The sequence below is a fragment of the Pleurodeles waltl genome, chromosome 3_1 (genome assembly GCF_031143425.1).
Source record: "Pleurodeles waltl isolate 20211129_DDA chromosome 3_1, aPleWal1.hap1.20221129, whole genome shotgun sequence".
Taxonomy (NCBI): Eukaryota; Metazoa; Chordata; class Amphibia; order Caudata; family Salamandridae; genus Pleurodeles; species Pleurodeles waltl.
Genome location: NC_090440.1, coordinates 1,901,180,004 through 1,901,198,374, shown reverse-complemented (window position 1 = coordinate 1,901,198,374; position 18,371 = coordinate 1,901,180,004). Strand labels below are relative to the sequence as shown.

The 18,371-nt window shown below is 41.5% G+C and overlaps 1 protein-coding gene across 2 annotated transcripts in view; it reads left to right on the top strand.

The window, feature by feature from the left end:
• The window catches only part of KIAA2012 (KIAA2012 ortholog), a 324,198-nt gene that overhangs the window by 262,575 nt on the left and 43,252 nt on the right, over positions 1-18,371 (top strand). For both annotated transcript variants that reach the window (XM_069226046.1, XM_069226047.1), the window contains exon 24: positions 10,335-10,537. In XM_069226046.1, the coding sequence (XP_069082147.1) occupies positions 10,335-10,537 (203 nt within the window). The remainder of the gene's footprint in view (positions 1-10,334; positions 10,538-18,371) is intronic.

Sequence of the window (18,371 nt, the reverse complement as noted above, 5' to 3'; positions counted from 1 at the left end):
ACTGCCCATGCACTTGGCATAGGCAGTGCAGGGGCCCCCATGCACAACCCCTTCGCGCATTTCACTGCCCGAATTACGAGCCGGCTTCAATGTTGAGGTGAGTTTTCCGATGGGCCAGCGGGCGTAAATGCTGTTTTCGGCCGCTGGCCCAGCAGAAAACTCCTAATAGGGCAGCAATCATACCGCCAGCACTGGCGGTATGATGGCACCCACAAAGACGTCTGAAGTCGAAATGAGGACCTTTATCTGAGGCAAGAGCTTTTCTAAAATCTATATATAAGTAAAGAGCATATGCTTCAAATCAGCAAGTGTTCAGTAACATGTCCAGTAATTACATTACCGTGTAGAATCTATTCTGTGAAATGCCATTGGAGTCCTCAGTAATCTATTATAAAGAAAAAAATGTTTGATTTGTCTTTGCAGTCTGCAAAGGTTTATGAATGTTCAACCAAATCTTGTTCCTAATATTAAAAGGACCAGAATTGTTTAAATTGTGTTCCCATAATTCTTCGAATCTTTAGTTTTATCCATCTTCAACAGGGTGTTTAAATAATGTATAAACTGTAGATGTCTCAGCAGTGGAACCTAAGATACAAATATTTAAGTTTAGAAAATCTCTATTTGAAAATATCAAAGGTTTTAGCAAGTCGTATATGTTTTTAATAATGGGTGATGACACAGAAATCTATTTTTGTTAAAAAGATAAAAATTCTGTAAATGGGAATGATTTAGCCAAACAAAGCTACAAGGATTATCAAAATCTGATAACTGACATAATTGTTTGAAAATGAAAACATTATGGTAAGCTCCCAAATCTTGTATGTCTTCTTCATGTTTACTTATAAGTTTGGGAATTTCTAACAATATTTTTTCTTAGTTCATAAACAAAGTTATCAATGGTTCATAAAAGAAGTTATCAAGAAAGAGACATTTATTTTTAAAAGTGGAGGCTAGACTATTTCTATGCATCATGGAAATCATGTATAAGATTACAGGGACCAGAATAGGTTTAATTGAGGAAACCCACACCAAGACAGACCTAAGGAGTTCCATTTTGTGATTAAAGGTTCCTTTCTTTTCACAACATCATCTAAGTTTAATTTAATTGTCTCAGTTAAAGAACTTGAAAAACGTAGCCCCATATTTATAATTGGAATTGAATTCCAAATAAAGCATAACCTACGAAGCGGAAGAATTTCAGATTTACCTGAAATTTGCCTTATATTCTGAAAAAAAAGATGAATAAAAGAATGTCATCTACGTATACTGAGATTTTGAAATGTTTCTATCAAATAAATGGATAGAAAGGTGATATAAATAATTGGGGAAACAAGGGACAGCCTTGCCTTATTCCATATGAAATGTAAAAGAAATTGATACTAAACATTTAAAAATAATACAAGCTTTGGGAGAATACCATAAGGAAATCCAATTAATAAGTCTTGGTCCAAAACCAAACCACTTCAAAGTTTGAAACATAAAGTCTCATTCTATTCTATCAAAAGCTTTAGCAGCATCAAGAGTTATGGCTGCTAAAGGGCACTTATTTTTGTTGCATTTACTCAATACATTAAAAATGATCCTGTAGTATCTGAGTACAGTCCAGCTTTCACAAAGCTATATTGTTCAAGACCAAAATTTGATATTAAGATTTCTAAACAAGGAGGTATAACTTTAGTATACTATTATAGTTTATAATCAGTATTAACTATTGAAATCATCTAATACTTTTTACATAATTTAGGGTCTTAATCTTAACTGGAAAAAAACAAATTAAAGCCTCCTGAAATTTTGGGATTAAATAATCTATATAGAAGAATCCTGGCAAAATAGAAAGAACACCTGGACACTAAGGGCCTAATTATGAGTTTGGTGGATGGGAACACCCATCCGCCAAACTCCTGACAGGGTAGTTGCCCCCATAGTGATGACCACCCCACCGGACCTATTACGTGTTTCCCGCTAAATTGACGGGAAGAAACTGAGATTTCTGCCCGTCAGCCTAGTGGAAAACTAGCAGCAGCATTGTCTCCAGCTTGACATTAAGCTGGCGGCAATGTTTTTGCCTGCAGGGTGCACCAGAGGCTTCGCAATGTTCACTATATGTACAGCAGACATTGAAAATTGCAATGGTCCTGGGCAGGGTGACCCCTGCTCTGCCCATGAGAAGTGCATGGACTGCACAAGTGCCTTCCTGTGGCCCCCTGCACCTGGTCTCCACCAACCTTTTCATGGTGATAAAACCGCCATAAAAAAGGCTGGCGGAGAACAAGGTCCTTGCCAGCAGGGCAGCACTGCATGTAGCGCCTCCCTGGCTGATTGCAACCTCCATCTGCTGTCAACCCATCCAGCTCACCAATCACGGCGGAGACGGTGGAACCCTGGGGTTCTGACCACTAGGGTCTTAATGTGGCAGTCGTACCACCACAGCAGCGGTGGTCCTGACTGCCACCACAAGATTGGCAGTCTCAAGACTGCTAGCCTCGTAATGAGGCCTTTAGTGTTACCTTTTTTAATTAGCCTTATGGTTTATTTTATTCCTCAAAATAAATATCCTCTTCAACTGAAAAAAAATAATATTTGTGTTAACTGATTATAAACAGTTTCAAATATTATAGTTGGGGACTGTTTCAGTAGTGCAGAGAATTTCACAATACTGTACAAACATTTCCAGAATTTCAGGATCTTTAAAAGTAAATTAAAGTTCATTAGTACTATTTTTTAGCTAATTTTCTAACAGTTTATCAGTCTGTTATGACTTTCTCTTGCACTAGACATAAGCAAAAAAGGGGTTTCTGTGTAATATATGTTAACTTCAAATTTGGCTTGTTTTAATTCATCCAGACATTGTTTTGGGATTGGAAGAATAAGATAAATGCTCCAGTTTTTTAATATTATCCAAAATATCCTTTCATTTCTTGACTTTGTTTCCTGTGAACAGAGTTCAAAATGGAATCTCTAGCATTTGCTTTAAAGAATCTAAAAGTATTTACAATAAAGTATCCTTGACAATATTTCAGACTAGAAATTCTTCAGCAAAGGTTTCCAATGTATGATAAAAAGTAGGATCTGCTAAGAGTGCCTTATTAAATCACCATCTTCTACTTTTTTTCAAAGAAGAACAAAATCATTAATCTAAATAATCAATAACAGGCATGTGATCAAATATTAGAATTTCACCAATTTCTGTATTGATTAAATACTGTGCTAAAGAAATAATCAAATCTGGATTGTGAGTTCAGAACTGTGGGAAAGAATAACTCTTGTCTTTTGTTTTATATATTTTAGTTTTAATTTAATGAAATGCAATGTGTAAAAAGGCAGTGCAACATAATCATGGGTTCCCAAGAGGGCATTTCATCAGTGAAGCAATCACATGTCATATATTTGTGATTTAAAGAGTAACACAGTTATAAACCCAGAAACAATCCCTCGACAGAGTTCAAGGAGTGTCCTTGTTATGAGCCTTGGGGACTCTGGACGGATTCCTCCTCCATCCCACGGTACGATCCAGTTGTGCAGGAGGCATGTTTTGGCTGCATTCGGGAACTACACTCCCAGGACCTCTCCAGTTAGTTTCTGTAGTGCCAACAAGTAGGTGCGTATCACAGGGCAGGCCCATAGTGTATGGAAGAATGTGCCCCTCTCGCCGCAATGTCTAAGGCAGAGGTCTGTTGGACTGCGGCCAATAGCATGGACAGTAGTACAGGAGGTGTATGAGCGATGTAAAATACATAGTTGAATAAGGCAGAACCCTGCATTAATCACCACCTCCCTAAAGGCCCCAGTGACTTCTTCCCATTTGCCCTCCTCAAAGACTCCAATATCAGCCTCCCATTTGGACATCAAAGTGGCGAGGGTGTCAGGTGAGTTATTGACAAGCTTCTTGTCAATAAAGAAGATGGTCTTTTTGGTAAGGGTTCCACAAGGACCCATTCCTCCAAGGGTGAGGAATCTGCAGTAAGAGTACGTCTGGGAATATGTGACAGCAATGCATGATGGAGTTGGGTATATTTGAAAGACTCTTTGGGTGTCAAGTCATATTAGGCTTGCAGATCAGCTAGGCTAAGCATTGAGTCCCCTTTCCAAACATCTCCCAATGTAGATATGCCAATAAGGTTCCATTTTGCGAACCTTGTAATTTCCCTACCTCTCTCAGAATGAGTTACGTTCAATACCTTTTATTCCGGCTTCAGAACATCATGAAGATTCGCAACGTCAGTTCTTGAAGGTTCTGGTCCGTCCAAGATAGAGGTGACCCTTTCTGGTAGCCACAGTGCTGCAGACGAAAGAATGTCAGAGCAGACTGTGCCCTCCAGAAGGAGTCCCAAGAGGAAAAAAAACCTGAAGGGAAAAACCTCAGCTTCAGGTTGGAACTCCAGAGAAGGATGAGATGACCTCAACTGGAAGGTAGAGGAGAGGCCTGAAGGAAACAACAAGAAGAACCAGCGTGAGAAACAAACTAAAACAGAAGATTAAAGGACAATCCAAAAAGCAGGACAAGCCAGCAGAAAACGAAGAAGCACCAGGTAGGAGCCAGATGCACCAACGAAGCAAGGATACCTCAGCAAGAAGCGAAGAGTGTTGCAATACAAAGAAAATGAAGAACTCAGCTCCTTATATACCCATGGAAAGGAAGTGAGATAACAGGAAGTAAAAGGCGTCCATCTTGCATAGGAAGTGAATAATAAAGAAAAAAGGGAAACTGCCATGTTGCAATGGTGCAAATAAATACTGTTCCCTGAGCATTCTGGGAACAAGAAGAAAAGAAAAGGAGGAAGAAGTATAATATGGCCCTAGTAGAGGGGGTGAGTAAGTACGAAGAATTTCACATACGAACCACTGCTTCAATTGGAGGCGCGGCGTTAATTTTATGCACCTTAGACTGCCATATAGACTTGCGGCGTGCTTGATAACTAATGTAAACAAGCCTTGGGGAGTTCTTCTGTGACACCAAGATGGCAACAGTGGGCTGCCGCACCAACCCGCAGCATCCCTTAAGAAAGGTGAGAGATGCTGTGAGCCACACTGGCAGAACAGGACGTGTCTCAGGATGAGTCAGAGCCTGCAGAGTGACAGAAGGTCACTGGACCACAGGGGGGTCATCTCTGTTGGTTTCCCTTTCCATCCCAAAAAGGCTGTCACCGCCATCCATACCCGTGCGAATAAGTATTCTCTTTTACCTGAATTATAAAACCTCTCATCATAAGTAAGGAATCTTTAAGCCAAGGAAGTCTTAAATTGTTTTTGCATTTAATTAGTACTATATTTAACTTTGGAGTGTCTGTCCAAAAATATGTCAAATACCTGCTTACTGTAACCTCCAAAAAGCAGATATTTGTCTGAATATTTCATTATTTGTTTTGGTACTGTCACACAGAATGTAAAACCTGTTTTATTTGGACCATATTCATTATTTTTCTCATGAGAAATAATTTGATTATTTTGATTTTTATCTCAGAGGATTATTGCATCCTGTCTTTTTTTTAAAGCAGCAGAAGTAAAAATATTACCAACCAAACCTTTTTTAAAACCTTAAAGCCACTTCTTCAGACAAGTAGGTTTCTGCATAAAACAATTTTAGCCTAAAATTTGGATAAATGTGACAGATCTTTATTGTTATACAGGAATGCCAAGGCACTTTACACTCCATGACATTACGCAAAAATGTATGTTAAGAAGAATTGTTTTAACAAAGTTATTCTACACATGAACGAAACATGTAAATATATAAAAATAAAATAATATAAATTAAATATAGAAACACGCATGACAACAAGCAGTATACAAATTAAGAAAATATCTATTCCAAAGACACAATGTTGAGGTTGGTGGGGCAACAAGAATAGGAAGGCATGTCCATGTTCCGGGAGAACCAGGAAATTCACATAAAGAAGAAAGACAGAAACAGCAACATACTCAGTAGTAACGCCCAGGGAAGAAAGACCCCAAAAATATTATATACATATGTATTGCTAAATATGATTTAAGTAAAAGAATAATAATTGGCTATCTGAAGTTAAGAAAACATGTACAAGATCAGTTAAACATTAGAAGGTCTTGAGATTTTCATGTCTTCTGCTCTACAGTCCTCCACAAATCTCCAAACATAGGGCTGGATCTTCAAATACAGATGTTTTATTTTTATAAGTCACTTTAAAGAGGGTGTAATAGCCCCAATGTTGCAGTTGATGCGCTAAGAGCAGGGCCCATCTCAAGAAATATTACTGTGCCTGTTGCAGTGTGTTGAGGGAAAAAGTTTGTTTTTGGACCAGGAGAAGTGTTTCTTATTTTTGGCAGCCACGATGACCTTGAGAAGATCGCTGTATTCCATAAATAGGATAATAATGCCTCTCTACTTGCACATTGATGATGTAAAATTCAGGCCTGCCGTCCCTGCACATTGTACTGTGCTGAGGGGGTCCCCTGAAGCCCGGGGGCACCCAAGCACTGCGGGGGCCTTTGTTATGACACTGAACAGGACATCTGTCAGATTTGTAATGGAGTATCCAACCTCCAAATAAGGCCAAAGTAGTCACAACAAGTAAGTTTTCAAGCACTAAATAGTGGTTTCAGTCAAACATTTACCAAAGTGGGTACTGTCCAAGGAATAAATATGCCAGTATATTTATGCAAAACAGTGAATTTATTTGGTGCAGACAAGCATGTGCAGAAGCGTCTGCACGTTTCTGATGCCATGTGTCCAACAAGAATGGCCAGTATCCTTCAAAAAGCACCAAATGGAAGACGCACAGAGGTGAAACAGTGAGCTGCGCTCTGCCGCCAGTCAATATGGAGATCCTATCACAGGAAACAAAAAAAGACCGTTTTTACAGGTCCGCCCTATGTACTTTCTTAATTTAAACAAATGGATTCCTCATAAAGCCTCTGTCATCTGTCAAGATCCCTGGATGCCGCAGAACTTCAGTAAATCTTCTTTTGGCTCTAAGCAACGTCCCAATTTGTCACAGATGTACCAGGGACAATAGCCTCAGGATGTGGTGAAAATAGGAGAGTAGATAGGCATGTCCAAACCTTAACTAATTGTCAGCCCTTGAGTGGCTTCCAATGATTTCTGTGTTGGTTGCAGATGTTTCACACATCGACACCATGCAGAAGGATCGATATTTAAGTCCAAATATCGTGTAATGCAAAGCTTCATGTTTACCCTGTTGCTGCTTCCGACACCTTTTACAACTCCTACAACCATACCAAAGTGCCTAGAGTTTGGGTGTCAAATGCAAGAAAGTGGCTGAAACTCAGGTCTGTCCCTTGTCCTCCTGTCTCATGAAGTCTGGTCCAGATGGAAATTTTACCTTCTGTGTAGCTTTATGTATTCCGGGCACATAAACCTCAGTGAGGTGCGGGAAAATGTGAAAAGAGAACCTTCAAGTTGTCCTGCTACCCTAGTAATTTGATGTAAACCCACACCAGTTCGTTGAAATCAGGCCAGGCAGTCTACATAGGGCTCATCGGCTCATCTGCAGCACTGTACGAGGAGCATGCGGGTGGTTCCTTTTCTGTGGTGGGTCTGCATGAACTCCAGTGAAAAGATACTGCCCTTAACATCCAAACATTAATGTACACAAAATATGCATGCTGTGAACAACCTGTTAAGATTCTTGTTACAGTCATACTAATTTACAACACTTAAATTGAATGACAATTTACCAAAATGCATGTTCAATGTTTTCCAGTATGATGGCGTTGCTGGGTATGATCAAGTGGGTAGACGCCTACTGCTCAGATCTGGGTGCCATGCAAATGCCAAGGTTTGAAACTTGGCATGTCAAATTTGCCTTTCATCCCCATGTAGTTGACACAGTTTCAGTAAACTTCACTGAAAAAGATCGTTTAAACTAATGTTAAGGGACAGATAACATTATAGTTTTTGCTCACAGTGACACTTCCGGTAATATCTGGATGTTAAAGGGCAAAGCAATTATAACTAGTTCTGTCGCTGATTTAATCGTATGCTTAGAAACTTCAGAACTGCGTTATTAAAAAATATATTATCATCATTCACGACATCATTTAGGAAAAGTTGAAGGACAGCAAATGGCTACATCGTCAAATGTAGGTAATGAAAAATATAAATGAAGAAAAACTGATACTTATATGTGCACACAGAGGGGCTTTGGGTCATTCCTCTTGATCCATTGGTCTGTTCACCTGTCATTCTCATTTTGCTTCCAGCCACCACAATATTCAGTATAGAGCATGGGACAAAGTGTCAGCCTAGTTCATTGGATCTCTTGCACTGAAAGTGACAGCATTTTGCCTGATCACATGTTCACCTCTGCCAGTTCTAATGGTTAAATTCTTTACTTTGGCAATACTTTTTTCTTTCCATTCTTTATGCTTTTTCGCTTTGTATCATCCTGTCAAAAACTATTCAATGTATAAGTCCTTTTTTAACTTAATTTATTTTTTTCATAGCCAGCATTTTGGCAGCATGTCTTCTTTTTACTACTTTATTTTTATTTGTATACAATATGCTTGCAATAACATTTTTTTTTAAATTAATTTACCAGTCTTCTGCGGCCCCTTGGCTTTGGCAAACCTTGTTTTGTAAATGAGATCAATAATCCAACTTTCAACCACCTGAAATTAGATCTTTTTGATACCTGAAAAAGGGATTTGTTCTGGAAAACAGAACAACAATACATGTAACGAAAAACAATGCAAGTGAATAAAAAGACATTATGGCATTTTTCAATTGAAAGTTTTATAGAAACAAGTAAGACGTGTATTTAATATCCTTGCTTCAGCCATACAGTTGTCCCCTTATCTGTGTGTCTCTTTGGAAAAGATGAGTGATAATCAGCAAAGAAAATGTTTTAACACATTTGTAGAAATCACAGGCCTTATTTAGGTATTCTTTAACCTAAAATGATGTGAAATGTTGCCCTGCACTTTGGGCGGAAAACAAAGATCAGATTTTGTTGGATTTCCAGGAGGCTATGGTAATAGCGAATGTGCATTTGCAGGGTCTTCCCACTGCTAGGATTCCTGAGCCAACAGCTGCATAGGATGAAATTCAGCCCCTTAACCACCAGGCTCTTCTCAACTTTCCTGCCTCCTCTGGAAGGTGTGTGTGTGTGTGTGTGTATATATATATATCTTGTAGGGATACAGTGGTATCAAATATCCTGCTACATGGGTGGGGGTTGTGACTGCCTAGACTGTTACCACAGAACAAGGGTGAAGACAAACAGAGAATGGTTTTCCACCTGCACTTCTGAACATTTTAGGCTACATTTTTTGGTTTTGCTAGGGACAGCTCCAGCTCTCTGTTAATAGACAGCATTGTCAGGGCGTAGCTTGGTCAGTAAGATTTTGGGGGGAGGGTGGTGAGCTTAAGACTTTCCAACAAGCAGACTAACATATAATGTTAAAATACATTATATGGAAAGCAGGGCGCATGAGCGGAGCTGAAGGAGCAGTGGAAAGGGAGACCAATGTGGAGAGAAAACACAATATTTTGTGAGAAAACCAACATCTTTTTAAAAATTTCAAAACAGAGAGGGAGAGAGTGAGCGTGTTTTTTTCTGTGTGTATGTAAAAAGTCCTGGTGAAATCCAACAGAGTCCTCACCATACCCAACCGAAAGCACCTAAACCCAACTATTTACCAGAAAGCAAATTTATTAGGGGAGTGTAATACGCCAAACACCCCCTAAACCTACACCCTGAGCATTGTGTACCATGGTCCAGAGAGCCAATACTTGCTCAAGATTGGATGGATTTCATGCCGGTCTCAGTTGCCTTGCTCCTATTTGTTGCTTTCCTCCCTTTCTGTGTTTGACCCATCCATGGAAACTTTCTGGTTTTGCCATCCGGAGAGATGTACGTTTTTTACTCCTCTGAATGCAGTATTTAAACAGAGTCACATTTTAACAACATTACTTTGTTGCCTTTCAATGTCACTTAATGGTCACCGGATAAATTGCAGCAGAAATGTGAAAGATACAACATCAGTCTTGACAGACACTGAAGACTACTATAAACAAGCATTGGCAAGGCAAATCGGTCTAGCTGATGTGTAAAGGTAAGCAAGACGGAGTGGCATTGCCAATGTTTGATATCCTAGTAGTGATAGAGATTTCTCTATGACAGTTATTAAACAGAGTGGTGCAAGGCGACATTTCCTTTGAGTCAGGAGGCATCTGACATGTGTCTAAGTGTATACTGAGCTTATTAGCCTTGTCTGATAGGAAACACTCAATCAACCTATTAGCCAGTCGTTTTCTGCCTGGAATGTCACAGCGGTTTCTTTGATACAGAGTGTGAGCAGGCCTTGTTCACAGGTTGATTTGATCTCTGTCTCTGCAGTCCAACCAAGGATCATCCCGGCAAGACAAGTCATCTCGGGATAAGCTGCGAGCAGAGCAGGCCGAGAAACGGAGGCTGGAGGTGGAGAGGAAGAGGCGTGAGAGGGAGGAGCAGAAGAGGGCAGAGCAAGAGAAGCTGGAGCGTGAAGAGCGGATGAAGGACGAACTGGAACGTGAACAGCAGAGACGCGCTGAGGAGATGCGGTAAGTGTGGTATGCTGAAAAGGATAGCTGAGGAGCAAAGGGACAGAAATGTCATAGGCTCAACCTCAAACTAACAGCCCTTGTGAACCAATCTGACAAGACCATTCATCAATCTCCTACCTTTTCCGGTACCATACCTTTTTCAACTTTATGTTAATTACATGTCTGTGCTCAACATTCATCTGTCAACTTCTTGTTCTCCATTTATCTCCTCCCTTTGCTCCAGCTCCATCTAACACCTGCCTGTGCCACACCATGGTCCATCCTTTTGCATTTTATCCTCCTCCGTACATCATCAATCTTTTCCCCGTCCCTATCCACTGCTTGCTTGTGCTGAGCTGCAAGTTATCAGCTACGTGTGCTCTGAATCCATGTCAAAATATTTGCTTGCCGGCTGCCTCTGCCTACAACCTGCCCTCCCACCACCTCTGTCGATCACCAGACTGTGCTCCACCTTCATATCATTTGTGTCTTATGTTCCATCATTGCATCTGTCATCTGTGTTCCATCTCATAGGTCAAATAATATGCCTGTGCAGCAGCTGTGTATCGGATGCCTATGTACTGTGTCATCATCTATCTGTGCCCTATAACACATAATTTGCTTATGCACTATGTTGTCACATGCCTGCGTTCCACATGTAAATATGTATGCGTGTGTTGGTAAATATATAATGCAAAACTAGGTGTAGCAAAACAGAGCACAGCAGATTAACAATGTTGTGTACATCAGTGAAGACTCATGCATATTGAATTATACAATTACATTACATTTCACATTTTCAATTAAACTTTGTTATCAGGCCCATTGGAGATTTCGAGTAACTCATAATGAGAGCCATAGTTGGCTATCATTGTGCCCACAACAGCACTTCCCACCAAGACACCCCACTCAGTATCGTCCAATCACATTAGACAGAACTTATAACATGCGTCTCAAGTAATTCAAGTCACCGATCCTATCTTAAACTCACTTCCTCTCTCTCACTTTGTCCATCTTTCAGTTATTTATGCTCTCACTATCCATTCAATGTCTCTGTTCCAGTGCTTAATTTGTGCTTGTTGTTTCCGGTGCTGAGCACCGGCACTTATTTTTTAGGGCCCGGGGCTTATTCTTATGCCTCAAGCATTTGCTGCGAGCAGAAGACACATTTAGGAAAGACGGATGTAGGGAAAAACGAAAAAGCGTCACAAAGGGAGAAAGTAAAAAGCTTCAAGAGTGAGCTGAAGGGGCAGCGAGTGGCTTGATATGGATTGAAGAGGCCCGAGATGGCTTCAGGATTACGCCGCCTCAGTATTCCATGTTCACACATTTAATTACAGCAGCCGCATGTGTAAAAGGGGGACTTTGGGCACTGGCACCTTTGTATTTACAAATTAAGCACTGCTCTGTTCTCGCTGTTTGTCATTTTATTCTCTTCTCTGCTCCTCTCAGCCTTCTCTAAAACTACTCTCTGATTCTTAGACCTTTGGGATTTTCCAGGTTCTGTTTTTCCCTCTGGTTGGCTCCTTCTTTTCCTAACCTAATTTTTCTATGCCATTCTTATCTATGCTCTCTCCATGTTCACATTTATACTCCTTGCATTCTTGAGTAAACATTCATTATGAATATTTTTCTCCATAGATTACTTACTATCTTGGGCCTTACACTTTGTTCAGTATGAAACGAGAGATATCTCAACTGTTTGATTATCTGTAAAGTGCACTGAAACAATTTGGGTATAGTCAGGTATATAGTCAGGTATATAAATTATATAATATAGAGAAAGGAGAAGAGGGCCTATACAGGTGCAGGAACTCCTTTAGAGAGAGGGGTAGACAAAGGGACTAACCATTCATAAGACAGCATAAGAACCTGAAGAGGTTTAGGTGTAAAGGCAGTTCCAAGAGGTGTTTGTGATACCAGATGTTGAAAGAGAATACAGTAAAGTACAATAATCAGTGGCACCAAATGTTATGGAACATTCTCAGAAAAAGAAAAGAACAGTACATATATTTCAATCAAGCGCCCTAATGAGAAGCAATAGTCCAAGTGGGCAAGATGGGACTAAATATGTGAGGAAAGAAAGATCTATGAAAGAGCAACATGTTTTAAGAACGTTTTAAAAGTTGAAGAATAACAGAGACTGGACAATAGTGTAAAATTTGATACTGCATTAGTACTCAGAAATGGAAGAATGATTACAGACTTCCTTTTTGCTACACTTTAGTCACCCCTAAGGTAGGCCCTAGCTAGCCCTATGGGCAGGGTGCTGTGTATGTAAAAGGTAGACATATGTTTTTTTCTGTACTACATGTCCTAGTAGTGACAAACAGCCTATTTAATTTCTCACTACTGTGAGTTCTGTTTCTCTCATAGGATTGCACTGGAAATGCCCTGACATTTGTCTAAGTGGTATTTCCTGATCTATGAGAAATAGCGTGGCCATGATTAGTATATTGAAGTGAGAAATCCTGCTTATTGGTGTAGGTGGATTTTTTACTACCATTGTAGAAACAGGCATTTCTCTGTGTTTATATCTCTAGTGCTTTTGCAGCCAGACTCCAATCCACATCTCTGGTAGAGTGATAGCTCCTCTTGGTGCATACTTTCCAGACAGCCATCACACAGGGGGGGCTGGGTGTGACAGGAGAGGCATCTGTATACTGATAGTCTTCCTGGGCTGGGGAGAGAGAGGGAGGGCGATTCACACCTTACATGTGAAAAGGCTGTGTCCAGCCCTCACACAATGGACTGATTGCCCCCTACTGATGTCTGGAGACAGGGCTGGGTTGAAAGGGTGTTGTGCTTGACTTGCAAGGACTCCTTTGAAGTTACTGGCCTGAACAAAGGCATTTTTGAGAATGAGTAGAAGGGGTTGCTCCCTGATTTATAGAGCACTTTTGGAACTGGGATCAAACTTCTACTAGATGGACTGCACAAAAGGACTCATCTGAACTGCTTTTCTTTTGTTGCCCTGCTGCCTTGTGTCTGCCGAGTGGCCCAAAGGACTCATCTGGATTGCTTTTCTGTATGTTGCGCTGCTGCCCTACTGACTTTGGCTGCACTAAGCACTCTAAGGACTGCCAGGAGGAACCGCCACTTCAATCCCTGGTTTATGTGAGCTGGCTTGCCTGCACCTGTTGTGCTCCCTCCAAGAGCTCCCAAAGAGTCCAGAGTAGGGGCGAGCGCTGTCTTCTGCTTCTTACCTCAGGGGTTGCTGAAGGACCGCGGCATTGCCAGGAGGACTGCCCACCTTATGTGTTGGCCTCCTATTTACCCTCGGGTCTGTGCCCCCCCAAAATGTTCTCCTGGGGCTTGTGGCTGTCCCAGCACTGGTCATGGAATTCTAAGACTGGCCTTCGCAGACTCTGTACCAAGCGCACAGGGTGCGCTACACTTTTCCTCTCACTAACCACTCATGGTGAGCGCAACATCTTTTTCCCCTCCCTCCCTCAGAAGGAAACACATGAAAAGCTTTTGTGCCTTGTTATCGGGATGAGACCCCTTTGCTTGCCACCACAGAACGCGTAGTGGCACTGCTGATGACTTGGCCCCTGAGTGATGTAATTGCCCAGAAATCGGGCCCAGAGTCCCCCTCCCTCATAGACGCACCTGGAGGAGTGCCGGCAGGGGTCCCGCTTACATAAAGGATTGCAGGAAGAGTGCCTGCCTCAGACCGTGAGGCCGTTTCCCCAGCACTCGGGACTCCGGATCAGCGTTGGGCAGAGACGCCCATATTCCCTGGAGTACGAGCACCTTATACTTTGTCCCACGGCCACTCCTGATACTCAGAGCGGCCTGACCATCAGCAGTTTTTTTCCTTCACCCTCCCAGCCTCCAGTGACTTATCCGAGTGATCAAGGTTGCATACCTCAGGGATCTCAACAGCCGCACCGCTTCTTCTGTCCAGAGGGGTTGGTGACACCCAGGTGCAAGGGGATCGTAATATTGATGACATTTCCATGTGCCCCTAAAGCCTCTAAAAGAGGCTGATGTATGTTTGGACACCATGGATTACAGCAATAACTGTTGCAGATGCCCCGGTGCTCTATGTTTTGCACTCACCTACAGTACTACTGATTATAGGCTAGCAGCTGCTCCTGTGCCCTACGTAGGAAACCCTGAGTGGCATACAACGTCTGGTAGGAACGCAACTGCACTGGGGCTGATGTGCCTCTAGAAACCACTGGTGTCTTATGTGATTTCTGCCCTTGTAGCCAAACTCAAATTACCTGCACTCCTGTATGTCATGTGTACTTTTACCTTACACTATCCAGGATAACGAGTATGACTGCAACATTTACGTAATGTGCCCAATTTTCAGAGTTCAGTTTGTTTTGGCAGAAGGGCCGTTCATGTGCTTCGCCTGGTGTGGCCTAATGTATAACATCACAAACTTGCCATTATACTGATACTGAGCTTTACTACAGTATCTGCATTTGGTATATGATTTATGTCATGGTGTAGACCTACAATATTTACAATATAAGAAAGCATATATTTTTATATAATCCTGTGTGGAGTCTCGTTTGTGTCACTGGTGTGGGTATGTTGCGCAAACACTTTACACATTGCCTTTGGGATAAGCTTGACTGCTCATGCCAAGCATGGGGGTTGAGCAGGGGTTATCCTGGGTGTGTAGCTCCCCTGCCCTGACCAGAGTGGTGGTTGCTGCCTGGCTTAGGTGTCTATCCTAGCCAACCAGAAGCCCCATTTCCAACATTTGTGTGGATAAAGAGAGAGTAGGTGTGATGGATGAGGATGGACTAGTGGGAGCAGAATGAGAAGATAAAGTAGAAAATTCAGAAAGCATTAGAAGTGTAAATCAAAACACAGAAGTCTTCTGACGACAGGAAGCCGATCAAAGATCACTTCCAGCAAGAGAGGTACAAGATGTGTTATAAACTGGGAAAAGTGGCCAATGCCGACTCACCTGCCTTTTCCGCTTGCTTCTATTTGTAACCTGCCTATGATACATCTTGTATCTACTTCATCTAAATCAATAACATGCCCGTGATTGTCTATCACATTCCTGTCCTCATTTCTATCTATATTCTGCCTGAATTAGTCTTATCACATGCCTGTGTGGCACCTCTACACTGTATGTGCCACATGTGTCACCTTTGTGCACTACATCACTGTCTGTAATGTGCCTGGGCCCTGTTCTATTGCCTGTGTGTGTTCAAACCATGTCTATAGTTTTCTGTCCTGCATCTGTCTCCAGCCTATAACCTGCCTGTGATATGCCTCCATTTATAACACGCTTGTCTTCTATTTGTCACCTGCCTGCGCTGCTCCTGTCTGCTGCCTACTATACCTTGTGTATCACCTGCCTCAATTGTTATAACACACCTGTCCTACACCTACCAGTTGCCTGTGATGCATGCAGTGCTTTAAATGGGAACAGAGAGGTGCCGGTACTCACCAAATTGGTTGGTTTCGGTCTTGAAGGTCTGGTAGGGGCATGTCAGGGGGACTGCAAGGCAGGCATTTAACAATATCAGCATTTTCTTCTTTAATGTAAAGCATCCTAATTCAGTCAAGTTGGACTCCTGTGCAGGGCTTAATTGGTATTTTTTTGCATTTTTATATAGCTCGAACTTGGCCCGAAGGAATAAAAGCACTTTACATGGTAAGCAGAAGTTCTACATTAAAGCATAAATTTGTTATGGCATTGGGATACTAAGGGCCATATGTGCGAACACTTTTTCCCATAGACACAAAATGGGTAAAAACCTTTGCTACATCTGGCCCTAAGGGATTTGCCATCAAAACAAAAAAAGAATGCATTCATGTACAACTTGTGCTTCTCATTTAAGGCATGTTAATGCCCTTGTGACAAGCGCACGCTATATATAACTGCAAACTGGCCCATTTAAAGCACTGTATGCCCTTCTGTGCCTGCTGTGCTCTACATTCATCATCTGCGTGTGCTCCATATATATATATATATGTGTGTGTGTATGTGTGTACATATATACAGATACATAGATATGTGTGTGTATCTATCTATATATATATATTTTTTTTTTACTTTTATTTCCTGGGACTCCGCTGAGGCCGAGTCCCAAGATGGCTGCCAACACTTCCTTGTTGAAGTGTTGGCAGCCATTGGTAGCCAATCAGATATCTGCACGGGGAGAATCGGATCGGTGGAGGATCTGCGTCCCTAGATAGCTATATTTTTTTCTTAAACTACTGAACTAATTTACACCAAGCTACAAAGAGCACAATCTGCGGATCAGGATCTAACTTCCTGTCAAGTTTGGTGTAATTCCGTTCAGCGGTTTGGGCTTTAGGCATCTCTAAAGACCCTGTGGAAAAATGAATAGGGAAAACATGTTTTGGGAACCCCTACTCCCCCTTTTTCTCGGTCCCCTCTTGACGGATCACCCCCAAACTTTCAAGACAGCAGCTGAACTGACCAAAGTACAAGTTTTGACAATTTTATGAAAATTCGTCAGGCAGTGGCAAAGTTATTGGCAAAACAAAAAACACTTTGTCTATGGAAAATAGGTCCTAACTATAACTACCTAGTGGCTACCACCACTAGGTACTATATATATATATATCCTCTCTTTCTCCCTCACACTCTCTCTCCATTTATATATATATATATATATATATATATATATATATATATATATATATATATATACATATAAATATATATATTTATATATATATATATATATATATATATATATATATATATATATATATATATATATATATGTATTACCTAGTGGCAGTGGCCATGAAAGTAGTTATAGTTAGGACGTAGTTTCTATAGAAAGTGTTTTTTGTTTTGCTAAGAACTTTGGTGCCGTTTGATGATTGTTCCCGAAGATTTTCTAAAAAAAAGAACAGATGTTACTTCAGTTGCTGTCTGGAAAGTTTCGGGATGATCCGTCAATCAGGGGCCGAGAAAAAAGGGGTTTTACATAGGGATTTTGAACAGTAATAGCACCAAAATCACTGGACGGAATTACACCAAATTTGGCAGAAAGTACCTCTTGGTACAGAAAGCGCCCTTTGTTGTGATTTGGTTTAGTTCGTTCAGCAGTTTTCTAGTTATCAAATGAAAAACAAATTTGTATATATAGGAACACAGATCCTTCATGACTCATGCGCAGAGCGTGGCAAACCCAGTCAGGAGAAGTGTGATTGCCGGGCCGCAACCTGTGAAGAAAGTTGTGACCCCTTATGAGGTTTAAAAAGCCCAAAATAGTTTTTTTTACACGTGTGAGGAGTTGCAACTCCTTTGCGGCGCTCAGCACAGCCCCCATGTAGCACCACGAAGGAGTTGTGAACCTTGTCGACCTTTTTTTTTTTTTAAATGTACATTTACACACTTATGCACAAACTCACAGACCCACTCAGACACTCACACACCTACTCACAGACCCACTCAGAAACTCACACACCCACCCACAGGCTCGCTCAGCAACTCATGCTCCCACTCACAGACGCACTCAGACACTGAGCCTTGTCGACCTTTTTTTTTTAAAATGTACATTCACACACTTGTGCACAAATTCACAGACCAACTCAGACACTCACACACCTACTCACAAACTTACTCAGAAACTCACACACACACTCACAGACTCGCTCAGCAACTCATTCTCCCACTCACAGACGCACTCAAACACTGAGTGCGTGGTTGGGTGGTTATAGGGGATTGGCCTGTGGCCAGTCCCTGCGGCCAAATCTTGCTGCGCATGACTGAAGGCTATGTGAGCCACGGGGTTGGGTGGTTATGGGGGTTGGCCTGTGGCCAACCCCTGCCATGCACGGCGGGTGGTTATAGGGGCTTGGCCACAGACCTGACCGCAGGCCATGCCCTAAA